Raw genomic sequence first — 26,480 nt, forward strand, 5'->3', positions numbered from 1 at the left:
ATATTAATCAGTTGATTTGTTGGACTAACTCGTCCCATCATTGCACCCGTTTTTTAGCATATTAGATGGAACAAACCGACTAATAGTGACAGGGTTTAAATTATAACTCACCCTAAAAAAATGACGAGTTAAACAAGTCAACCTAACAAAACCAAACCTCAACAACAACAAAAGAAGAGACCCATGTTAATATATGATTTAGTCTTTTATTTGGGGGGTGCTGGGAGCAATTGAGAGGCCTATAGAGCAAGTTTCCTCACTTAGAGTCATTGTATTGCCAACATCCTTTCAATAGAGCCCTACTTATTTAGTAAGGGGTCTAGGTATCTTCTTTTTTGAATTGTTTGCCTTTTTGTTTGTTTAGATTGGGCCATTAAATCATTTCACTTTGATATTATATATTGAAATTGAAAATTTATCTTCCCCCCTCCCTAGATATCTTTTTTCCCCCCCGAAATTCCAATTTTTCCTTTAAATAAAAACTTCAGAACACATTTTCCTAATTTTTTCTAGTTCAAATTTGAAAAAAACGTTCCGAAGTTTTTATTCAAGGCGGTGGATCAAATTGCAAAATTTTCTCATCCCACCCACTCACTTTCTCCCCCACCCCCCAAAAAATTCGGAAAACATTTTCCGAATTTTTTATAGTGTAAATTTTATACTAAAAAACAGTTCGAAATGTATTTTCCGAATTTTTTTGGGTGCGCTAGGAGGTAGGGGAGAAATGTTTAGGTGGGTTGAGAAATTTTCTCAAATTGCTGTGTTGAAATTTTAAGAATAGGCCCATATGTTCAACCAGGCCATTTGAGAGTGTGGAGTGGACCAATTTCATTCGTCTTTCAATTTTAAGAAAATATACTTGGTACCCTTCACCTAGCCTTATACCCCAACAAACCCTCTGAAATTACAAAACAACACTTCTACATTTTTTTAAAACAATTTTTTACTTCCAAAATCACAACCCCCATCACTTTAGTTTTATTGCTTTGGTTTTATTCCTTTAAATTTTCAAAGTAAAGTTTAAAATGAGGTCATTGTTGATCTTCAATTTTTGCCTTGGTCTTATTATAATTGATTTATTATTTCATAACATTTTTTGCAAAAATAATAATAATTTATGATCCTGAAACTTTCCTTTTTAGAAAGATCATATAGTTTCGTATTAAACTTTGTGATTTAGAAAGAAAATAAATTACCTCATTAGAAAGATTATATAGTTGTCGTGTGCTTGATTTAGTTGGCCGGAACATTGCATTATATATGCACGGAGTCGGGATTCAAACTTCAAGTATCTTACTTATCCACCTTAAGGGTGAAATTTCTAGTCACCAGACTACTTGACAAAAAAAAATCATATTGTTTAGTATTAAATTTTGTGATTTAAATAGAAAATAAAATTACCTCTAATGACAGAATTGTGTTTGTTTGTTTTTCTTTCAATATTAATCAAGGTTGTCAGAACCGGACCGGACCGGCCGGTCGGACCGGTCGGGCCGTGAACCGGGCTTAGATGCGGTTCGGTTTCGACTGAAAAACGGACAGGAAATGAACCGATAAAAAACCGTTCGAACCGGCTTCAAACCGGAACAAACCAGTGAACCAGCCGGGCGGTTTAGCGGTTTAGCGGTTCTGCAATTTTATTTTATTTTCACACTTTTCCACTTAATCTCTGCATTCATGGTTGAAAAGGAAGAAGAAGAAAGTACATTACAAACCAAGATTGAAGGTATTTTACCATGGAACCTTCAAGCCATCAAGTTATGGAAGAAAATAAATATTTTAGAGAAATATATAAAAAAGAAGAAGAAGAAAACAACAAAATAATGATGTTTGCAAAAGTTAGAACCAAAAGAAGTAGATGAAGATGAGCAATGGTTATTGGAATTCTGAAATTAAGAAACAAAGCTGGCGGCACACCTTGCACCAATCTTCAATTATTGCATTTCCATACATGCATTTCTTACTATTCCACTCACAAAGAGGTGGTTATTTGTGTTTTTTCATTTTGAAAAAATAAAAGAAAATTATTTTTTAATAAAAAAAACTACCTCTTTGTGAGAGGAAAAGTAAGAAATGCATGTATGGAAATGCATGTAAGTTTTGTCCATTATATAATTAGGGTTACAACTTACAATTGGGTTTGGAAAAATATAGATAAAACTATTTTTTTTTATTAGCCCAAGTAACATTACAAGCCCAATTAAAAACAAACATTACAATCTCCTATGTTTTATTTTTACTTTTACGGAAGGTAGTTTTATATACATGACATAATTAAACCTAATTTTTTTTATAAGAGTTAAACACTATTTAATATAACAATTAAAAATATAAAATAGTAAATTACATTAGGTTCTATGTTCAAATTTTATTAGCTCTAATGTAACAAAAAAATAGTATAATTTTTTATTTAATATTATTTTATATATTATTTAAAATATATAAATATTTATTTAATTAAAAACGGTCCGACCCGGTTCAACCTCGGTCCGACCAATTGAACCTTGAACCGTTAAGTATGCCGGTTTAATGGCCGGTCCGGTTCTGACAACCTTGATATTAATACTACACTTTTGAAAAATATTTCCGGTATGAACATATTGTATCTTTAATTAACAGAACAACAAATTTCTCTATTGTAACAAAAAAAAATTGCATCTTTAGTTATTTATTTTTTTAGAGGTAGGGGCGTAGGGGGTATGTATTTTTTATGTATTTAATTGATATAGTTTTTTTTGTATTGCGGAATTTGGTGGGATATATTTTTGTGTTTATACGGAGAAAAAAATAGAGTTTATTTGTTGTGCTTGTGCACCGTCGGTGTAATTTTTTACACATATATCCAATGACGCGTTGCCACATCATTTAATGAATGTGACACATTATGTGTTTTTAATTATCATACATGATGTGATGGTATATTACGCATGTGCAAAATAACTTTACACCGACGGTGCATATAAATTTAATTCTAAAAAATATATTGCTACATGGAGAATAATTTTATGTTCTTGTTTTTCTTTCTCATATATTATTCCTAACTATATGACTGTGAATACGTAGCTACATGAAAACAAATCATATATTTTAAATAATAAACTAATCCTACAAATTCTAAACAAATCCTAAATACTAAAAACAAAAATATTAATTTTAAACCCTAATATTATTTTATTTAAAATATAAATATAAAATATATTTAAATCTAAAATCTTCAAAAAAATATTTAGACATTATTCTCAACATTAATATAAATTTTAAATCAAATATTAATTTTAAATCAAATATTAATTTTATTGATTCAATTTTTTTAGTACACTTTTTTTTTTACGCATTTTAGTATACATTTAGGATTATATTTTGGACAGGAAGCATAAGATTTATAGAAGACTTAAAAAAATCTTATATGAACATAAAAAGTAAATCCCCTCATCATTCCATCAGCAGCAAAGAAGCATTCAGATATGGCAATACGTAAAAGGGCCCACACGACTCACGTCGGGATTCGCGATAACGAAACACTGTGGGTCCCACTCTCCCATCTTTGCGTCCACCGTTTCAACTGAAAACGAAACGCTCTCCACTCACTTCACTCTCATTCACTCACTCACTTAAGGCTCTGTTTGTTTGGCTCTTTTTCTTTCCAATTCTCTGTAACAAACGTAAGCAATCATTTTTTTCCTTCTCTTTTTCCCTTTTCCTTTTTTTTTAGTTAAAGAAAATAAAAACACGCGGCACATAAATACAAAAATTAAAGCTAAATAAATAAAAATAAAGATATTATTATACGTAGATGAATGAAGAAGAAAGAATTAAAATGATTATGGAAGAAGATTACTCCAAATCCAAACACTGTCTTCATTGCAATTCTTTACTTCGCTTTTAAACTACGTGCGTTTTCTTTTCTTGATTACGTTTCGTATCTTTCTCTTCATTATTTGAATCACTTTCGTTTTTTCTTTTTCTTCTTCTCTTTTTAGGTAAGTTCTTATGTTCATGATTCCATACAATTTTTCTTTGTTTTTGGATTTAACTGTCATATTTTTCTAAATTTATATATTATTATGTTAATTGTTTTTTATGAGGTATGTAATTTGAAAATGAAGGAAACTTTTTTATTGGTGATTTATGATTTGTTTGTTGAATCTGGAATGTGAATTTTGTTTGTTTATGATTTTTTGTATGAAGATTGTATGTTTCTGCTTTTGTTCTTGTTAAAAATGCTTTCTTGGAAGCCAAACAGGGCTTTATCTTTATGTAAATTCTGTTTTATTAAATCAGATTTTTTTTTTGGTTTTTTTTTATTTGTTTGATTTTGGAGCTGTGTTGTTGAGTATTAGAAATCCATCATTTTCGTTATTAATTTACTGGTACATATCATAGTCATGTATATTTCAGTATTTATTGTATGTGTACTAGTAGTAGTGTAGTACTAGTAGTTGAATTGTAGGGTTCTGTTTTGGATGTGATTATGTATTAACTCTTCGGTTTCAAGGGAAGGGGCTCTGGTAATCTGAAGTTCGGTTAAGAGTAAGTAAAACTTGACCAATAATTGTTCCTCATAGGAATTGAATTTGGGTTCCCCCTAATGATTCGTTTCAGAGGGAGTTTATTAACCATTTTAGCTCGATTACTTGGTTATGTTTTGATGTGATTATTTGTTGTTAGGATGAAAAATTTGATATTCTTTGTTAATTGCTAGTGGAATTGATTACATCGGATTTGAGAATGAGGGGTAGGTATACATCATCACTTAATTAATTGAATTAGAATGTTAATTGAATTGGAGTATAATTCCATTTTGTGCATTGCATTAATTATTTTATCTTTCACGTGGTTTTCTGCCATATTCTTTATAGACAATGTCAAAATCATGTTTCCATGTTTTCAGCATCATTGTTTCTATTTGTGGTTGGTGTTACTGAAAAATGGTATCTCATTTATTGTTACCAGCTTTTTTCCTTTACTGGTTGTTTGATTGATTGTTGACTTTGTCATAGCTTGAACCTATGCATTCACATTTTACAAATTCTTATTTGTTTTTTGATTTTCTTTTGAATATTGATCTTAGAAAATGCAGAGTTTGTTCTCTGTTGAGTTGAACTAGCATTTGTCTTTGGAACTGATGAAATTGTGAACATTTTTTGACAGATAATTGCATCATGTGCTTATGAGTGAATTGTGAAGTTTGAGGATTTGTTGTGTCATGCCAATCAATATACAACCAAGTAATGAATTTATGATACCTTCTGAGGAAATGGTATTTGGGTTTGAATTCAAAAAGCTCGGCTCAAAACGGTATAGCAGTTCAAAGAAAGCTGAAGAAAGTTCTACATTGCCACAGTTGAATCGAAGTCCGAACCCAAAGGGTGCGGATAAGTTGAGGTCAAAGAGTACTGTTGGTCCACGATGCAGTGATCCGAAACAGAAAGAAAAGCAGGATGCAGAAGGAAACATTCGGACCCTCGAATCTGCTAAGAGAAGTGGAAATGAAGGGGATGAGCTTGTCAAGCACATGTCTAACTTGCCAGGTTATCTCCTGCATAATGATAGATTGGAAAATGTTCAAGAGAAAGCATTCAATGTTGGTGTTCTAGATTGGTCTCGACTCGAGAATTGGAAGCACAAGAATATACCAGAAGAACTAACCAGTCGTTTCACACCATTCAATAGAGGCGGATCATCATCAAGAATAGCGACCAAATCATCCACCAGTGCTGGTGGCAAGGAAAAACTTGATGACAAGAGAGGTTCACGACGTACCAGACCAAATAACAGGGAATCACTTCCTCAAAGTAGCAAACTTCACTTGGAGAATGTTGAACGATTTGAATCTTCTAGAAGTGGAACAAAGAGCATAGGAAATGAGCAGAGGAGGAATGACCATATTAAAAGAACTTCAGATGTTGGAAATTCTGCATCGAACTCGAGGCACCGCAGGGTCTCATCTTCTGTTCCTAATGAAAATGCAAATGGTAAGGACAGGGATGACGAATACAGCCACAAGAAAAAAGAGAGAAATCATAAGTCCATCTCTGATATGGGACAACCATCAGTAAAACCAAAAAGTAAAGGGGCCTCATTAAGTTCTAAGAAAATGAGTTCCGCTGACAGCGAATCCAGGGAAGAAGTGAATCAGTTGCAGGAGTCAGGTTTTGACGATAGCAGTAAACATGACTTTAGCAAGCCAGGTAATATTGTGCTGCTTTATCCCCATGAAATTCCCGGCTCAAGTTCTTCAGATGATTTTCGGCTTTCTGAATTCAGAACATCATCGGATGAAAATTGCCCAGAATCAAGCCGTAGCAGTTTGTCATATGTTTCCATTCTTGAGGATGTTGACATTAGCAATGTAGGTCCTGAAATCCAACTTTCAAGTGGCCACTGTTCTGTGGTTGAGCATGCTTCTTTTTCTGGCCCAATGCAATATGGGATTGGTACTGACCTCGGTACAAACCGTTCTTCTGCAGTTTCTGAGACTTCTGCTTCGAAAATAAATAAGATGTCTGGTCTGCAATCCGAAGCTGCTTGCTTTGAAAAGGATGTGTTAGACAATAAGCCGAGCAATCAGTCTGCTTTCAGTAATCTGGTAGAATCATTGGACCAAGAAACTGCTGAGCTGATTTCTCATAAGGGATCAAATCCATCCCACAACCGTCGGTTTAGCTTCAGCTTGAGTCGAATTGGAAGAAGTTTCAGTTTCAAAGAAGGCCCCGCAGTTTCACAATTTAGTTCGAAGTATGGTTGTTCACAGTCTGGCCCAGTGACTCCTGAGTCTTCTATTCGTTGGGATAATTCAAGCAAAGAGAAGACAAATGGTCAAAACAGAACAAGATCAAGCCCTCTTAAGAGGTTATTAGACCCTATATTGAAACATAAGACGGTGGCATCAGACACACACCATTCAGGTGACAGGAGTCGGATGCAAAAGAGAAGCATGAGTTCAACCAGTTTCAGTGTCAATGAATCACTGCAGGATGAAAAGAGAAAGGTATCATCAATCCAAGGTCTATTGCAGCTAACAATAAAAAATGAAATGCCATTGTTTAAGTTTGTGCTAAACGACGAAAAAAAGATTTATGCTGCTACCAAGAATAGTTTAGCATCACCGGAGAAGAATGATTTGGGCTGCTGTTTTACATTCTACAGTGTTAATGAAATTAAGAAAAAGAGTGGTGGATGGATGAGTCATGGAAATAAAGAAAAAAATTGTGGTTATGCATACAATGTTGTCGCGCAGATGAAATCTTCTAGCTCCAAAATTACTGAAGTCATCAATCAGAACTCGATGAGACAGCATATGGTTAAAGAATATGTCCTATTAGGTGTTGAAATCAACCAGACAGATCAAGGACCACCAAAGTTAATTCCAAGCATGGAGCTTGCAGCTGTTGTTGTCGAGACCTCGTGTGAAAATTTGAGCAACAAACGACTGCATAATAATGATTTTCTGAAGAAAGGGGAAAATGATAGCTCTACAGTTATACTTCCAGGTGGTGTACATGGTTCACCAAACAAAGGTGAACCTTCATCCTTACTCCATAGATGGAAAACTGGGGGATCATGTGATTGTGGAGGTTGGGACATTGGTTGCAAACTGCTTGTGCTTCGCGAGCAGAAGCAAAGTTCAAACATCCTGAGAAGTTACAAACCTTACCAGGATCATTTCCAGCTTTTTGTTCAGGTATATACTTCTTCTTTGGTCTCATATTAGTTCTTATACCAATAATATCCTTATTAAAATAGTTGCAAGTATATGGTGGACAAACAATAAATGAAGTTGCAAAGATATTTTAGTCTTGACATATTATTTTGTATTGAAAATTTGTATAATTAATCATATTCTTAAGTGTGCACATCACAAATAGGACACATAATGAGACAGAAGAAGTAGCTTTTACATTCTACATAATGGCATTGTTGTATACAATTGTAGATATTGTGGATCTTCATTTACATATGGTTTTGATCACTACTTTCAGGAAGGAGCTGAGAAAGACACACCCCTTTTTACTTTGTTGCCATTGAAGAATGGATTCTACTCAGTTGAATTCAGTTCAACAATCGGTCATTTACAGGCATTCTTCATTTCTGTTGCTTTGTTAAGCTGCCAGAAACAATCAGGCTCCTTGGAAATTGGTAGCATGCGTGAAGAGATCCTTAAGGAACCAAGTTCCAATAATAGCAGCAGCAGACATCTGGGGAAAGCACCCATAAAATATACTCCAATTCCACCTCTTTCCCCTGTTGGCAGAGTTTAAACCATTGTTGTTAAATAACGGCTACAGCATAGCGGAAATTGAACAAATTCCTATTGTTCCATGATACGCTATTTAATAGAAAATGTTTTTAAATAGTGTCTATAGCAATGCTATATCACTGTTGCATAGCACAGTTTGAACAAACCGTTATTTTCCGCCGCGGTCCGACAACAATGGTTTAAAATTTAGAAGATATTTTTTTCAGTAGTTATTAGATGTTGAGATCTTCAAATAGTTGAGGAATAGCTAGCTAGTTAATGGCATTGCAAAAACATTGTAAATGTTGTTCTTGCAGTTTCATTTTTACACTTTTAGCACTTTCCTTTATACAAGGGCAGAAAAAAAAAGGTTACTGTCAGTTTCTCATTCCTTTTCTTTTTCCAGTAAAAAGATAGTGGAAAAAAAATTTAAGTTTAACAGTATTTTGTTTCACAATTTTCTTCTTTCTGACCTTTATTTATTCTGTTTGGTATAGTAATAGTCCATTCAATCAGAATACCTGTTGTTGCAGAGAACAGGATGATGCTGGTTTTGCTCTTATTCTTTGTACAAAACAAAATGTCAATAAATTCAAACAACATAGTTATCTTTTCTAGAGGAACTACTCTTGCATTACACTTCTATTTAGTCACACTATTTAGCCACAACACATATTTTTAAAATAATGTGTACTTTTCCATTACTTGAACAAACCAAAACTAAAAGTGGAATATATGTTTTTATTAGTTTAATATGTGATACGTGGTTCGATAGATAACACGATATTATATTACTTTTTTTAGGGTAAGAGGTCATTACGGTAGCTTGCAATTGAAGTGTTGTCTATGCGTTGAATTATTGCATGGGCCGCCGGCGCATCCCATCTAAAAAAGAAGAAAAATCAAGTGTTTGCTTGCCAGAACACATGTCTTTCATGCTGCTTTATTATACCACTCTTTGAAATATCTATCAGCTTCTTTATTGAAGTTTAGTCGAGGAGAATGTGATAGGAACAATACATTGTCTTGTTAAAAACCTTATTAAGAAAAACTCATTGGGATAATATAACACCCCATATTGATTTATCTAAAATATCAATAGGAGCATACATAACTGAATCAGGAACATTAAAATTGAGGAAATAAAACTGATCTTTTATACGAGTAGTCTGAAGGAAATATCAAATACACATGATTTAATTAAACTAAATAAGCTGTCTTAATGTAACCGTTAATAAGTTTACATCAGAGCCATGATAACCGATAAATACATGTACATATGACATAATCAGGGACGGATCCAGAAATCAATCACACGCGGGGCCGAATTTCTTTTTTAATAATAAATAATAGAGTTAAATTTATTTTTTTTCCTTATAAAATAACGAGTTTTTATGTTTAGTACTATTAAATTTTAATTGAAAATATCCTCTAAAATCTTGTATATTGGTAAGAATAGTCCCTATTTTCAAATATTTTTACAAAAAATTGATACTTTTAGTCCTCAAAATAATTGCTATAAAATACAAATATGGATTAAAAGTAAATTTTTTGAAGGACAAAACTTAAAAACTCTTAATTTTATAAAGACAAAAAATATATTTAACTCAAAATTATAAGATAAAATCACAATAATTTATTTAGAAGCACCTAAAACAAGAGTGGGAAAATTAAGAGGTGTCATTAGCAACTCATATACATTAAAAGTTATACATATTAAACATATTTGCATGGGGGAGGGGGGGTTGGAGCCCTTGCTTGCCCCCCTTGGGTTCGTCCCTGGACATAATCCTATACAAAAGCTTCCTTGAGTCTAACACAGATAACCACCGAATAGACTTCCAATAAGCCTTGTTAAACCCTCCAATCCTCAGCTTTTTGAATGAACAACCTGTTACCTATAATCAATAATCGTGTGGTGAGACTTCTAAGCCTCAGTGAGTTTCTTATTACCCTCTATTTGGTGTACTAACACCGAGGTCCTGAAAATAGTTGATCACTAATAAACTCATATTTATTAGAGAATAATATAACATAAATAAAAGTGTATCACACAATCATAATCTTGTTCATTTTACAGGAAGCTTCCGAGGTGAGTATTTCTTGAAAGGTCCACTAAGGATGTTCTCCACTACCCGTTGTGACATAGTTATGCCACGTTGGTCTTACTCACAATAATTACTTAACTTAAAGGATTTACACTTAATCCTCTTATAGCATAAGCTATACTGAATTGTGGTTTGGGATTAACCACAATATGACCAACTATACTATAATTCTAATATTCTTACTTAACAACCAGTCCCGGGGAACTAATATAATTTATGTTCTCATGCATCTTTACACGGTAACTCGCATTAGACGGTTGGAGGTTTTATATACATTGTGCTAATCACTTAGAGCCCAATAGTAAATAAATTGTTATGAAATCAGGCAACTCCAAATTATTATCACAATATAGTACCACAACCGAAAATGGCGTTAACGTGTCTTAATATACGAAAAAACTCGCACAAGTCATAAGCTCTAATTATTATCATACCATTCTAAAATTGATGTTGAAATGGTGTGAACATGTCTAATAATCAAGGGCCATTATTGTACGAGTCAGGAGTCATCCAGACCTGTGTTTCTCGAGTGAATTGAAGGATCACCTAGCAGCATGAAGAGTAATAGGAATCATGTCCAACCTTGAGGACAAGGTTGTTTTGAAGGGTTGGGTATTGATAGAGATCAAGTATGAGTAATATAGAAAAATGGCTATTATTGTAATAAAGAGCATAATGAAGTTTTATGAGGTAAGGGAAAGAGAGGGATTATTGAGAATCTTTTCGGTTAGGAACCGAAAGGTTTTGGGCAGAGAGAGAACCACTCTTCTCTGAGGAGCTTAGCTCTGGAATTATAGGGATTTAATCTCTGTAATATTTTCCTTTTAATTAAGTAATAATACAAACATTTGTTTCTAAATTCATTGTTTCTGTTATGTACGTAATTTTGGTTCGTATTAGTGGCACATAGATATTATGATATGCATTTGTGGATAATGAAATTTGCAATTTCAAACATTATCTTTTTGGTAAAGTCAGCATCACTATCGATATCTCTTATCAATATCTCTTTTCTTCTAATAAGCCCCATTGTTCAAGAAAAAGATGACAAGTAAGAGAAAGTTTATAATAGCGATAGTTAACGAAACCTCTTTGAGATAAACTTTCTTTTTAAGTTAAGAATTAATGTGCTGTGAAAAAATTATGAGAGACCAAAATGATTGATGAGACTTCAATAATATTATTTAAACTTCCCAATTCATGCATGACTAACAAAGATCCTTATTACAATTATTTATTTATTATTTTTTTGAAAACATGGTATCCGGTCTTAGAACCGACTAATCCAAATTATTACAATTATTTATTTATTTTTTATTTAAAAACATGATATCCGGTCTTAGGACCGACTAATCCAAATTATTACAATTATTTATAGCTGCCTCATTACACAAAGTCCTTCAACATATTGTTTGTTTTACCATCAATTTCATTTCACTACTAATAGAATTACTTTCATTCATATCCTATGGGCTTCATTACATAACGACATCTACATCGATGAAGAATGCATGTTGGACGCGTAAGACCATGGCACATAAATTTTTCACAATCACTGTTAACTTGGCAATATAAACTCACCATTTCCTGTGATCCTGTAATATAAAAAAAAAATATTATTAAAAGTGGTGAAGTATTTTGTATAAGATAAACAACATAGTTCAAAAGGATTCAAACAATTGTTTACCAGCAACTTCAACCACTACATGAGATAAGGAAATAAAGAAGATTATTAAATAAATAAACTTTATAATTTCAGCCATATTTTTCCTCCTAATTAAGCTTACAACAGATAGAAATGTATTGATCACTTTATATTTTAAAAGTACTATGTTTTGTTTATTTGATTCAATTTGTTGTACTTATAGATCTTTAAAAAAACTTCTTAGAATTAGAGTCATTATTAAAATTATCATAGGTAATTAATCTTTCTTTTTTTTGGCTATTTAGCTCACTCAATCGATAAGGGCAACATCATTTTTTATTTATTTTTTAATATCTAGCCTTTTATGAAGTTTAAAGTCAAAAACTGAAAAACAATAAAATTTAAATTGAAACAAAAAGCACAAGAAAAAATAAATTCAATTGTCTTTTTTTTTTTTGATAAAACAATTTTCTAAGATAGATAAGGTTTAACGACATTGGTTACCAGAGGCGGCTTAGAGGCATGTGCGAGGTGTGCGACGGCATAGAGTCTCAAAATTTTGAGGGTCTCAACTCAAAATTTTGAGGTCCTAATATTACTTATATATTATTTATACCTATAAAATATCAGATGCATATTAATATATTAATTTTTAGGCCCTAAAATAATAGTTATATATTGTTAATGTTCATAAATATTTATGAGTATCAATATATTAGTTATCTATACTCGTAAATATAGTTTTAGTCCATTTTAATCTTAGATTATAATGTTCTTTTTAATTTATATGTTTACAAGAATGTTTTTTTTATATTATATGCAATTTAAATCGATAATTTTTATTTTTTTATTTTTAATTAAGGGGTCACTTTTATATTTTGCACATAGTCTCTTAAAACTCGGAGACGCCCCTGTTGATTACCATATTATAGTAGACATATACAGTCTATTTCCACGGTTTTTTGACCTTTACCCACATAACTTCGCCGTTGTTATATGTTAAATTTCATTTAGTGTATATTAACTTAAATTTTTTTAAAAAATTCAGTTTACAAATTATTAATTTGATTCAATTTTTTATCAAATTAGAATATAGTTGAATTTTTTTTTTTACGTTAAAGAATATAATTGATATTTAATATTGATATGAAAATTATTTACACTTCAATATAATCATATCTCAATAAAAGAGAATGCTATTTTCTTTTAATTGCAAATAATATATATAAAACACAATAAGATTGAAACTAATGCGATGAAGAGTTAAATGGATTTTCATTCTATGCAAACACAAACACAACACACACCAAAACTAATTTTCATGAAGTTAAACTATATAAAATTGGGTTCATTGTATTGTGCATGTGGTGTGTATTCATTTACTTCGTATTTGGATTTATATATCTTCCATCTTTATAAATTATCAACACATCCAAGCCTAATGCAAGCCTAATTCACTGACCCTAATTCACCCAAACCTAATAATCCATTTTTCCAAACCTTTTTCCAAACCTAATTCTAACCCTATAATACAAAACCTAATTCTAACCCTACTCACCTTCTTTGACAGATCAGATGAGAAGACTGCAAATTTCAGTGTCAGAGATCTTCACATTCCTTTCATGCAATCTTCCATATGTCCCCTCTTATTAAAAATTAAAAATCTAAAAATTCTATTTATGATCAGAAGACCTGTAAATTCCTTTCATGCTATCTTCCAAGTGTCTTCTATGGAAGATTTCTCCCTGTATCTTCCATGCAACATTCCATGTGTCCAACATACTATATTCATGTTTCTCTATAAATACCACCAATCTACCCATCTCTCACCAACAAATCAACCATCATCTCTCTTGACACAAAGATGATTAACTCAGGTGAACATCTTTTATGCATATGATTTTTCTTGATGAAAGGGCAGATTTACAATTTCATTCTTATGCTTTCTTTGCTAATTTAGTTTCAATTAATCTAAGTTTCTATGAATCTCTTTATTTTTATATAGGGTGGCTCAATTCATGCAACTGTTAGGAAAAATTTGATCTCCCAATTTAAGGATCAACTTGAAGAAGGATGTGCTTATGTTTTTGAAAAATTTATGGTTGGTAAGAATGATGTTACTTTCAAGAGTACTCCCCATAAACACAAACACATGCTTGGTTTTTTTTCTTTCTTCTCTGTTTTAGTAAAAAAAATCATCCTGTTTGTTTCTATTTTTTATGTTGTTTTGCAGTGCTTCTTGTGCCAGATTTTGCAGTGCTGCTTGCTATTTTTCTACCCTTGTTGGGCCAGTTTTTTTATGCATGTTTGTTGTTTTGCTGTCTTGCAAGTTAATGTTTTTATTCATTGAATATGTTGCTGTTTTTATTTTTTTTTTTTACTGCTATTTCATGTTTTGTAGCTAATTATTTATGTAGCATAATTTAATTTGATGCTTGGTGCAAAAATATAGGACATTTGTTGCTATTTTTTAGTGTTGCTTCATATTTTTATTTATGCTTACTGTACCATATTTTATTTATTTTTATGCTTACTGTTGTTGTTCTTGCTTTTTCCCTTTTTTTCTCTTTAATCTGTTAATTATTTATGATTATTAATAATTAAAAAAAAAAAACAAGAAACTGAAATTGGGGGAGAGGGCAGCGCTGCTTCTGCAGCTGCTGTCTATTTTTAAATTTTTTAACATATATTTTAATCAAATAAAATATTATAATTATTATATAAATTAAAGTAATATTAATTATTATGATGTGTTTGTTATGCGAATAGTCTCTACTTATTGGATATGAATTTGCATTAAACAATCTAAAAAATCCATTTTTAAAAAGTTAATTACACAATTTTGAAAAAAAATGTTGCTATATAATATGTCCCTTTAGGACACATATTAATATTAACATTTTTATAAATAAAATCGTATATCAAGTCTTAACAATTTTTTTAACTATCATATGCTAATATATTATGGCTTTATTTTAACTTTGAGTACAATATTGTGGCTTTATTTTTGCTAATACTAATAAATTTGTATATTTGTTACAGCTTGAAACCAATGACAAGAGAAAAAAGAATCTTCCATATTTTTTGAACATATTGGATTAGCATGAAATCAATGAAAAGAGAGTCATGCATACTTTCCAAGATGGAAACCTATGTGTTTGAGTTTCATAGTGCAAGTGTTTTGTTTGTCATTTTTTTTAGCTTCTTTTGATGAACATGAAATATATGAGTGGTTTGTAAAAAATTGAATTGAGACTATTTTTATGAACAAGAAGACTTCTATGTATACAAGAGCAAGATTTGATTAAACAAGAAAATACATAGAGTAAGTGTTTCGGTAAATTAACTAATCTCCAATTTAAATCAACAATCATCACCTCCATCGCAACTATTGCCTTCACTGAGAGATGACAATTTTGATCGCTAATAAAACTTTTAAAATCACTATTACAAGTTATTGTTTATAAAAAATTATTATTCACGGGGAGATGACAATTTTGATCGCTAACAAAAGTTTTAGAATAACTATAACAAGTTAGTACTGATAAAAAATTTATAATTGACCGGAAAGATGATATTTTTTATCGCTAATAAAAATTTGTGCCAAATAGATATGGTGTTTCAATCATGTTATGTCATTCTAACCGGTCTCACATATTCATCTATTCACTAATGGCCATTTGCAAAATGTAGATTCCTCTACTTCTTCTAAGCCATATTCACTCAACTCTCTTTCTTAACTTATATAAATTTTAAAATAAGAGTTTAATTTGTATGCATTATCAGTGTAAAGTTTTTATACATGTCACGGGTCTTGAAAGCTCCACTGTAAAATTTGACATGACTTTTGTGAACCTTTATATTATCCCTTGAATATTACTACTTAGTCCACTTAATTATGTTTAATTTACCATGATCAACAATATCCATGATTGACAACAACCATGATTGACATATAAATGACATTCCACAAAACCCCGTGCAACGCACGAGGAGCCGACTAGTTGTCTTATAGTGACAGATATAATCCGTCACTAAAAGTACAAAATCCGTAGGTAAAGCTCTTCATATCTTTTACTGTCGGCCATTTTATTTTAAAGTAACTTTTAGACTATAAAAAAGTTAGGTCAAACGATACTTTAAACCATAAAAGGGTTTAGGGTTTAGGGTTTGGGGTTTAGGGTTTAGCGTTGGGGTTTGGGGTTTATGGTTTAGGGGTTAAGGTTTTAAGGGTTTGGGGTTTATGGTTTAGGGTTAAGGGTTTGGGGTTTAGGGTTTGGGGTTTAGGGTTTAGGGTTTAGGGTTTGGGGTTTAGGGTTAAGGGTTTAGGGTTTGGGGTTTAGGGTTTAGGGTTTGGGGTTTTAGGTTTGGGGTTTAAGAAGGGTTTAGGGTTTGGGGTTTGGGGTTTAGGGTTTGGGGTCAATGGTTTGGGGTTTATGGTTAAGGGTTTAGGGTTTGCGGTTTAGGGTTTACGGTTAAGGGTTTAGGGTTTCGAGTTTGGGGTTAAGGGTTTAGGGTTTGGGTTTAGGGTTAAGGGTTAGGGTTTGGGGTTTCAGGTTTGGGGTTAAGGGTTTGTGTATAGGGTTTAGGGTTTGGGGTTTGGGTTAAGGGTTTAGGGTTAAGGGTTTGGGGTTTGGGGTTTGCAGTTTAGGGTTAAGGGTTTAGGGTTTGGGGTTTGGGGTTTAGGGTTACGGGTTAAGGGTTTAGGGTTTATGGTTAAGGGTTTGGGGTTTAAGGTTTAGGGTTTGGGGTTTAGGGTTTAGGGTTTGGGGTTTAGGGTTTGGGGTTTAGGGTTTAGAGTTTGGGGTTTTGGGTTTGGGGGGTTTGTGGTTAACCCTAAACCCTAAACCCTTAACCCCAAACCCGAAACCCCAAACCCTAAACCCTTAACCCTAAACCCAAACCCTAAACCCTAAACCCCAAACCCTAAACCCCAAACCCTAAACCCAAACCCTAAACCCTTAACCCCAAACCCTAAACCCTTAACCGTAAACCCTAAACCCCAAACCCTAAACCACCCTAAACCCTTAACCATAAACCCAAACCCTAAACCCCAAACCCTAAACCTTAAACCCCAAACCCAAACCCTTAACCCCAAACCCTAAACCCCTAACCCCAAACCCTAAACCCCAAACGCCAAACCCTAAACCCTTAAACCAAACCCCAAACCCTAAATCCCTAAGCTTCATCAGGATAAACAATTGTTTGCTCATTTTCCAAATGAAAACTTAATCTCTCAACTGAGGGTTCCCTGTAGTTGACATCAAACACAAATATTCTCCAAACAGCTTCACAGGCCGATAAATATCTACAGTCATAATACATTTTTATCTCATCGACAACCTGAGTGTTGTCTCTAGGATTTGCATCACGGTAAAATCCAGCAGTAACTCTGTTATGACCTTTGTTGACATACTTGAAAAGATATTTTATAGATCTTGATTGATTGCACCACTCAACATTTATATGAGCATTGTATTTCAACAATAAACGTCGATTATATGGAACAACAAATCTATTGTCAGCAAAAGATTCACCTTTTTTGACGAACACACCATTGTCTCTTCTTCTATAGACAGGATAACCTTCTGAATCAATCACTGTATTATTGACAAATCTTTTTGGAAAATATTTGATGCATCTACCTTTCTGCATGCATGGGGAACCTTTATTCTGATCACCACATGGACCATGTATCATGAGGGAAGATACAATGTTGAATAGCTCTGGTTCTTGATCTTTATCTGGAATCTCAGCAGATATTATTTTGTCAATACCATGAGGATGGTCAATTCTATGGATTGGTTGTAAGAAAACCAAAATATAGGCATGTGGAAGTCCACGTTTTTGGAATTCAATGGTATAGATAACTGCAGTGCAAATATAAACAGACAACTAAGTATCTTAAAAAATGACATCAAAGTTTAGCATATCATAAGAAACTAAATTTTTAAAAACCGCGTACCTGCTTTGACTCTGCCAAAAATACTTCCCTTTATCATATTTTCGTTGGTTGTGTCTGTTGGATTTCATACCTAGGTTGGTTATTTTGTATTACCTTTTAGAGACGATTCCTACACTTTTGTGTGTTTACTCTGGGTCATTTATCCAGCCCAATTTTTTTGTCTTTTAGGGATGATGCCTATGCTTTTTTGCAGTTACTATATCAAGTTTATGTTGTATATAAGTTAGGCAAACCACCTAGTCCACTCGGTCCAATTCACCAAATTCAATTCAAAAAACATGTTGGGCAGGATAATCGGGAGGATATGAATTTCAAAATGAAAAAAAAGGTATAGATAAAATCAGATTCGACCCAAAAAATTCAACGACCCAATAGCGCTATGGTTACATAAATATAAAATGTTTTTTTTTGTTTGATCAATAAAAGAAAAAATTCTAAAGTTCAGTACTTCAATTTCCAAAATAAGCTGTATGCGTAAATTCTTACCGACAAAATCATTACTCTTCGTAACAAAAAAAAAATCATTACAATTCAAAACTTCATAATTTCAATGCATACTTTAATAATCCGCTTCGAGTCTTCACTCTTCCGCTTTCTTTTCTCATTTATAAATAGTGATGTTAAAAAAATATCATTCTTCAAAAATAGTTAAAATAAGTTACTTTTATAAAAAATATAATGATATTATCATTTTCTTATACTAAAAGGTTGAGTTATTTTTATGACAAATTTGATAATTCACCATTTTTATTTGGTATTCTGATAAATGATAATTCATCATTTAGTCAAAGCTAATTCAATGCTAAAACGGATAGTTATTTCACTGGACCCAAAGCCAATGAATTTTCTCAACAAAGACTGCAAGCAAACATAGTTCCATATAAAATCTTAACACTAAATTACTAGCAACAATCATTACTAAAAATAATATGCTGATGCTATAAATAGATGCTTAAATTAAATATTTAGCTATGCTAACCTGGATTTCAAGCTTGACATTGTCACCTTCACCTAAAATCTCCTTGTCATTGAGTGGAACCTAATCTTGTCTAATGCCTACAAATATAGAACTCATTTCTGATCAATACAAAGTCCCATTTCGTATATAAAAATCAAAATGCAACGATTATATGCGTTCATAACTTCCAAAAAACCTCTGAGATAAATTCAATTTCACTACAACATTTTCATTCTACAAGAACGCCAAAAAACCGTTTTGTAATGTAAAAAAAACCGTTGCCATAGGCTACGAGAACGGTTTTTTGGGGTTCTATACCGAGGGGTTCTCTTAGCCTTTCGGAACGGTTTTTTTTTCCAACGGCAACCCCCTGAAGACAACCGTTTTCTTAGAGTCCCTAACAGAACGGTTATCAAAGTTTCCATCAGAAACAGTTTCTATCCGTTCTCAGTTAATAACCGTTGCCATTGGTTGAATTTAGAGAACGCTTTGGTATGGTCTATTGCAACGGTTATGCGCTGTTGCTAATTTAGAAACGTTCTGACAGACTCCTTACTGACAACGGTTTTCTGCAACAGCAACGCTTTTCAACCGTTGCCCATTTAAAAAGCGTTCTTGTAGAGGCTTCGCTTGCAGCTACGACAACACTAAAAAACCGTTGCTGTTGACTATAAGATTTTAAAAAAAAATCTGAAATTTATGGTGAGGCCCATTTCATTGATGCATAATACAAAAAAGATTAGGATGATTATTTGTTGGGTAATATCACTCAGAATCAATGACACAAACAGTCGATACAAATTAGAATATAGCTTATATAAATAATGGACAGAGGAATAGTATATTCTAAAACTTAGTTCTAATGCTTGCAAACCTCTACAACAAATTAGAAATCCATTGTGGTTGATGTTTAGATCGAGGGAACTTCTAAAGATTTATTTTGTGCCTCTCAGATTCCTGTGTCTAGCCCCTGCAGTTTCAAATAAGAAACTTATTTCAAACATATGTTTTAGTAGCAAGTTGTAACCAAAAAATAAAGTTTAAACACAATATTAACAATACCGATAGAAGAAGGGTTCTATGCTTTGAAACTGGAGCATTTCTGCGCCGACACTGGAGCATCACAAACGACCAATTGACAAATTATAAAAGTTCAACATTGTGAATTAATTTAAGAACAAAACCAGCAAACACTGAGAATTAATGTAAATTAAACATATCTACGACCATAAAGTATAATCATGTAACATCTAGTTAGATAGAACTATAATTATAAAGCAAACAGAACTTGAATAGAATTCAAAAGTTTCCTAGTAACTTTGCAAAATTAACATAAACATGTTCACCAAAAACCTTGCATAAACATGTTATAACGTATTCACATAGTTGTTCAAGATCAAAATTGCAACCATCACTCATAAGTCCTTGAGCAAAGGTATTGAAAACATAAATAAATGAATAAATTAAATAAAAAAGTAAATAAATAAAATCTTAAACTTGAAAGTGCTCTACACAAATATATAACGTAATATATGATCTAATTCAACTACTAATTAAAAAATATGCAGTAAATAAAATAAAATTTGCAAGTTCTCTAGACATACTTGTAGAACATGTCTCGAGTGACCAACTTTCCAGTGTTCACAAGACAAAGAGCACGGGTTGTCGGTATCCCCAGGTGATGCATCGCTTCACTGCAAAGGAATTCCCTGATGCTGCTATGGAGCACTGCAAGGCATCGGCAAAGCGGCTGTAAGGAGTCTTCCCATCACCTTTAAGCCGCAGTTCCCACCTTTCAGACTTAGAATTGAGTATCGCCCCAAGCGTAATTACCCTACCATCACCCAACTGGCCAACCCATATACCAAATTGATGTCCACCGTAGCACTGAGCATAAAGCAACCTGTAAAGAAGAATGTGAATGATAGCTAATTGTACCAAAAGATATATGATGTGTGTTTGAACACTTACACTCCAACCAAAGGTGTTGCACCAGAGAAGAAAAGGGGAAAATTTTGCCTTTCAAATCTGATATTCAAATGGATGAATTTAGTAATTGGAACAGAAGCAATAACAACAGCAACATGATGGATCTAATACTAGAGTATTGACTCTTTATTGTCCGAGTCATGTAGGCCAGCAACAGATTGAGACCATATAAGTTGAGGATCATCTACTTGAACTGATGGGGATACATTTGTATAACAAGTATGAAACACTTGAAAATGCAAACAACAGATTTAGCATTTCATATATAATAATCGAGATTGTAAATTGGAGACTTAATTTGATTGAATTGAACTGAATAACAACAATTGAATGAATGAAAGTGAGCGACCTCAATATATATATATATATATATATATATATATATATATATATATATATATATATATATATAATTAAAGTCCTTGTTTGCAAATGTGTAGTAGGACTATGGAATAACAAACATAAATGAGAAAGTCACCAGTTCTTAAAATAAGAATAAATAAGAAAACAAGCAAGAAAAATATTTAAGAAAAAGCCCTGTACAAGGATTCTTTAAGAAGAGAAAAATAGCAAGAACATGAGGAATACATTCGAGAAGAATCGAACCTGGTAAAAGAGAAGAATCAGATTGAACTCCATTCCAACTATGTTTTTATTAACACCTTTGCAAATCATTTTCTTCTCTCTTGTTGTGAACTTATCTTTTAAGCTAAATCTATAGTAATAGTTATAAATAACAATTGAAATTCCAAAGACATGAAGAGGAACCATTTAAATCAAACCAAGTTGAATCATCTTTTGAATTAACAATATAGGAAGTTTCAACTAAGGTATTTTGAAGCTGAGTTTCATTGTAAACCATGATGTAACAAAGAGTAAGATAAGTGACAAAGGTGAATAAGATAAAATTGAGACGACTAACATGTCATAAAAACAGGGAATGAAATTCAAGTCCCAAAAACAGAAATTGTGGCATAAATAAAAAATTGCAGTCATAATTAAAAACAGAAATCAGCAATATCCACTCACAAGTAAAATCAAACACAGTCATTCAAACAAATAAAAATCAACCATCCATGCAGCAAAAATCAACAAAGCATAAAACTAAATGAGAACACGAATTTCATATTTACCAAAGAGTCAACTTGCAAAACTATCACACAATAGCTGAGAAAAAGAGAACTCACATAGCATCAAATTCACAAAATTGCTAATTGAGATGCTGAGAAGGATTTGCTATTCGTGAACCACCGGAAGCCGAAGTTTGGATTCATTGAACTTAGGATTTGAAGAAAATTAGGGTTCAGGAGGTAACGAGAAAGTTTTAATCGTGAGTTAGGTTAAAAAGACGGTGGAGGTGATTTCTGTAATCATCCATAAATATAAGGGTTCCTGCATAAAAATAGGAATCCAGACCACACCGCGGGTCTTTGTACCTTTGCCAATAACCATCGAACATGGGTATACATGAAAGGTGTTGTTGTTATTCTCGTCGAAGGTGGCGGTGAACAGCAGAACGAAAAGATGGTGAGAAGTAAAATAAATTTGGGGTGAATCAATTTGAGAATTGGGATTTTGGGTATGAATTAATTTGAGAAGAAGAGTATGCGTGTTGTTTGTTTATTTTTTCTTCTTTTATGTAATCGTGCTTTTTTGGAAGAAGATTTTTTTATTTGTAACAGATTTTTTATTTGTGTTAAAGGGAAATAAAAAATTTATTTTCAAAATTTCACAAAAAAAAAGTGAGGTTTTAAAAATATATTTTATTAAAATTAAAATAATTTAAATTTATACCAGTACAGTTTTTAACTGTTGCAGTAGAATATAGATACAAAACCGTTCTTGTTGGAATCTATGAGAACGGTTTTCTTCTGTTGCCTATAAGTGACGAAAATTTTTATACTACCAGAACGGTTTACAAAAACCGTTGCCTTTGATACTCTACAAGAACCCTTTTTTTACATCTCAAAATTAAGGCGTTGCGGTAGGTCTAAAATGTTGTAGTGTTTCCAAAACAAGTTATATGCGTTCATAACTTTACAATTTCAACGAATATTCTAATTATTCCCTTCGAGTCTCCACTCTTCAGCTTTCTTTCGTCATTTAAAAATAGTGATTTTAAAAATATATAATTTTTTAAAAATAGTGAAAATAAGTTACTTCTATGAAAAAATAAATAATGATATTATCATTTTATAATGCTAAAATAATAGTGAAAATAAATTGTACTATTTTTTTAAAAAAAATAAATGTTAATAATCGTGTGGTAATTCATCATTTAATATTTATTTGAAAAATAATAATAATTTAGGTAATCCACTATCCATCCAATCAAATCCATAAATGAATGAGTTTACTCAACCTCGTTAAATGATAAAATGAGTAGTTATTGAAAAAAATTTGCTTGGCAAATTCTTATCTACCCATTTAACAAAGTAGTTGGGTATCCCAGCCCATCCTAGTTGTCAAATGTAGAAATATCAATGTGCCTATTTCTTTGTGTCATTATTATTGATAAATTAGTACATGTTATTATATATAATTGCATATTCAACCCAAATGCATTAATTGAAACTTTATCATTTCCTATTCAATTATGGGTTCACTCGACCAGTTTCCGAAAGTAATCTGCCCCACTTTTGGTGTTTCATTTAATCACTGTCCTTACTCCTTATGCAAAGCTCCACTTTCGATTAAAAATTATGCCGTCATTTTTGTTCTTTGAAAACAAACTAATTAAAATTTCATTTTTTTATATTTCTACATGTATTTAAAATAAATCTACTTCTTTCTAATCTTTCTTCTTTCGATTTTTTTTGGTACAATAAAAAGAAATTTCTTCTTTGTATTCTAAGAAAATTAGAGTTGGATATATGGGTTAAGGTTTGCATGTCGATCCGTTTAACGCGCAACTAGTGCGGCCTTAAAATCAATTTTTTAGTCCATTTATATTTGTTTGCTTGTGTGGGTTGGACCGTTAAAACCGTGTGTTATGCGGGTTAAATTCGTCGAGTTTGCGGGTTGGCTTGCGACTTGTCTTTTTTATTTAATATAATTAATTACACATTTTATCTCTTATAAATTATAATTTGATCTATGTCCAAATTCAACTTTTCTCTAAAAAAAAAGTCTATCAAAGTTCTTATTAAATATCATTTGTGTTTATTTTATGGATTTGATTGCAGAGAAAGAATGGCGATGAGAAACTATTGAATTTGATTTTGGTTGCATTACTTGCATAGAGAAGATATATAAACTCAAAAATGTCATAAAGTTTATTTTTTTTATTTGTTACTTTTAATTTATATGTTATAACATCAAATTATTAAAAATATACTCCCTCCGTTCGTTTTTAAGTGTCGTTTTGAAATACCAACACCAAATTAGTGAAGTGTCGTTTTGCACATTTTCTTTCTATTATACCCTCATTTTAATCCACCAATATATTCCTATTTTTTTTCCCACACTTTCCGTTTTCGATAAATTTATTATGTTATGTACCAAAAAAAAAGTTTATCAAATTAATTAGTTTTATTGAAAAAAATAAGAGTAATTGACAAAGGGTAAAAGTATAATTAACATATTGTACCCTTAAAATCTCAAAACGACAGTTAAATAGAAACGTTAAATCCGTAGTCAAACAACACTTTAAAAGGAACAGAGAATAGTTTTTTTTTTCTTTTTATAATATCAATATTTTAGTGTGATTTTTTAAAATTTTCTTGTAATATAGTTCACGGGTCAACCGTTTAACTTGGGCTAACGACATGCGCACACCTTCCTCATCAAGGAATTCACCACTACACTCACCTTTTTCGTCAATTAAGCCCTTTCTTCATAATGAAAAGAAGAGTTATGAGATGAAGCCAATTGATATATCATTCCCAGTTGGTACTTACAGCAAGCTGCAGGCACAAAAGTATAGCTCGTTCAAAGTGACTCGAAAGGTCAATGATAATGTTTATGTGGTAGCTCTCCCGGACTCTATGAATATATCCAATACTTTCAATGTTACTGACATCCATGAGTGTCGAGCAGATGAAGCTCTTTATCAAGATAAGGTCGAGTTCTTCAAAGGTGGAAGAGATTGATGTAGTAAGGCTGACTGCGCGTATTGAAAAATAAGTTGCGCGTCGTCAGTTATGGAAGAGCTTTAATTCCACTTAGTAAGATTAGTTTTTAATAATTATTATCTGGACCGGTCAAAATATTAGGGGACCATTCGCCTAAGGCCCAATACGCCTAAATGGGTTGCTCGCCCTTAATCACAAAGTCCACAAAGAGGCAGAAAGACCTAATCATGATATTTCCCATAACGTCGTAGGAGGAGGAACGAAATCCGCCGATTCTCAAGGTATATGGGACGAAACTATAGCCCATTTGAGTGTATATCCCCGAAAGGGTGGAGTGCTAAAGCTCCTGATCGTGGGCGAGGGTATTACGTCATAGGCCGTTATCCCTGAGCCTATATATACCCCCTCTTCAATTCTAAAAGATCATTATAAGTCTATTTAAATGCATTCATATTTGAAATTACAAGTTGTTCAGCTAAGGGTAGCTCAGGGTTAAGAAGCATGAGGTCCAGGGTTCAAGTCCCGGCAAAAGAGAAAAAAAATTAACATAATATTGTAATACTAACAACTAACATTGCTTATTAAAAATACAAAAAACAAGGAATCAATTATCTTTTATCCTAATAAAATTCGAGCGCTTTTGTACACACAAAAATCGAGCGTTTATTTTCTCTTTCTGATGGATTTCAGAATTTTATTTGACAGGTTTGTCGCTTGCAAACTTATGATTTTTTGTTCTAGGCTTAGCGCTTACTAATCCTTGCGCTTCCGACTCCGTCAAGACTTTTGAAATTTTATGGTCCAATATTTTTTAACAAAATGATAAAATACGCAAAATGACATTTTAACAAATTATTGTAAAAAACTAATTAACGGGAATTATTTAAACTAATTTTTTATTCAAAGCTTTTATATAAAATTCTAATAATTTTTTTTAAGAAACATATAATACACTGTAGAAAACTACTCCTTTCTGTCACTATTATAAGCGAGAGATCATTTTATAGGTTCAATGATAAATTATAATGTGTCTGATCTATATTATAGGTCAAATATATCTATTTATCAATAAATATAAAAAGTTGTTTTTTGCTTATAATAATTACTAGAGGGAGTATTTTGTTAAAAAAATAGCATTATATTATATTACTCTTTGAAGTTTTTTTTTTTAAAGGAATACTCCCTCCGGTCCTTTTTATAAGGAACACTTAGGGCAAAAAATTTGGTCCTTTTTATAAGAAACTTTGACCAATTTTCAAGGAGGGTGTATTCAATTGAGATTTCAATGGATTTTAAAAGACTTTTTTATGATTAAAAAGTCTTGTGGTATTCAATCAAGACTTTTATAAAAGTTAAACAAATCTTGTGGTATTCAATTAAGACAATTATGATTTTTTTTTAAGGCAACAAAATCTGTTGGTATTCAATTGAGATTTCTCATACTTTTTAAAATGTCTATTGGTATTCAAAAGTCTATAGATTTTGATGACTTTTTTTATGGAA

The 26,480-nt window shown here is 32.1% G+C and overlaps 1 protein-coding gene and 4 long non-coding RNA genes across 8 annotated transcripts; 2 read left to right on the forward strand and 3 right to left on the reverse strand.

The window, feature by feature from the left end:
- The first annotated feature begins 3,495 nt into the window (after positions 1-3,495).
- Positions 3,496-8,588, forward strand: LOC123919526. 4 transcript variants are annotated; one of them, XM_045971450.1, is made up of 3 exons: positions 3,496-3,662; positions 5,152-7,684; positions 7,983-8,588. In XM_045971450.1, the coding sequence occupies exons 2-3, from the start codon at positions 5,207-5,209 to the stop codon at positions 8,259-8,261; spliced, it is 2,757 nt and encodes a 918-aa protein (XP_045827406.1). In that variant the 5' UTR covers positions 3,496-3,662; positions 5,152-5,206; the 3' UTR covers positions 8,262-8,588. The 4 variants fall into 4 exon arrangements, with proteins under 4 accessions (XP_045827406.1, XP_045827405.1, XP_045827408.1 ...); XM_045971449.1 differs by having other exon boundaries at positions 3,654-3,891; XM_045971452.1 differs by having other exon boundaries at positions 3,656-3,980.
- A 1,313-nt stretch (positions 8,589-9,901) lies between these two features.
- On the reverse strand, positions 9,902-11,385 carry LOC123919527. Its single transcript, XR_006813233.1, has 2 exons — positions 10,782-11,385; positions 9,902-10,137 (listed from the first exon to the last, which is right to left on the reverse strand). It is a non-coding gene; the product is annotated as an uncharacterized LOC123919527 (long non-coding RNA).
- A 119-nt stretch (positions 11,386-11,504) lies between these two features.
- Positions 11,505-12,223, reverse strand: LOC123919528. Its single transcript, XR_006813234.1, has 2 exons — positions 12,035-12,223; positions 11,505-11,942 (listed from the first exon to the last, which is right to left on the reverse strand). It is a non-coding gene; the product is annotated as an uncharacterized LOC123919528 (long non-coding RNA).
- Positions 12,224-13,233: 1,010 nt separating this feature from the next.
- Positions 13,234-15,160, forward strand: LOC123919529. The gene is made up of 3 exons (XR_006813235.1): positions 13,234-13,869; positions 13,998-14,097; positions 15,035-15,160. It is a non-coding gene; the product is annotated as an uncharacterized LOC123919529 (long non-coding RNA).
- A 4,450-nt stretch (positions 15,161-19,610) lies between these two features.
- Positions 19,611-21,128, reverse strand: LOC123919530. The gene is made up of 4 exons (XR_006813236.1): positions 20,887-21,128; positions 20,520-20,818; positions 19,978-20,028; positions 19,611-19,885 (listed from the first exon to the last, which is right to left on the reverse strand). It is a non-coding gene; the product is annotated as an uncharacterized LOC123919530 (long non-coding RNA).
- Positions 21,129-26,480: the final 5,352 nt, after the last annotated feature.

This window comes from Trifolium pratense, linkage group LG4, assembly GCF_020283565.1.
Source record: "Trifolium pratense cultivar HEN17-A07 linkage group LG4, ARS_RC_1.1, whole genome shotgun sequence".
NCBI classification, from domain to species: Eukaryota; Viridiplantae; Streptophyta; class Magnoliopsida; order Fabales; family Fabaceae; genus Trifolium; species Trifolium pratense.

What these genes read in the sequence shown, in the direction of transcription:
- LOC123919526 (XM_045971450.1), top strand. Translation starts at nt 5,207, where the DNA reads ATGCCAATCAATATACAACCAAGTAATGAATTTATGATACCTTCTGAG. An exon ending in ATTTCCAGCTTTTTGTTCAG is followed by an intron (nt 7,685 to 7,982) that starts GTATATACTTCT and finishes CACTACTTTCAG; the next exon opens with GAAGGAGCTGAGAAAGACAC.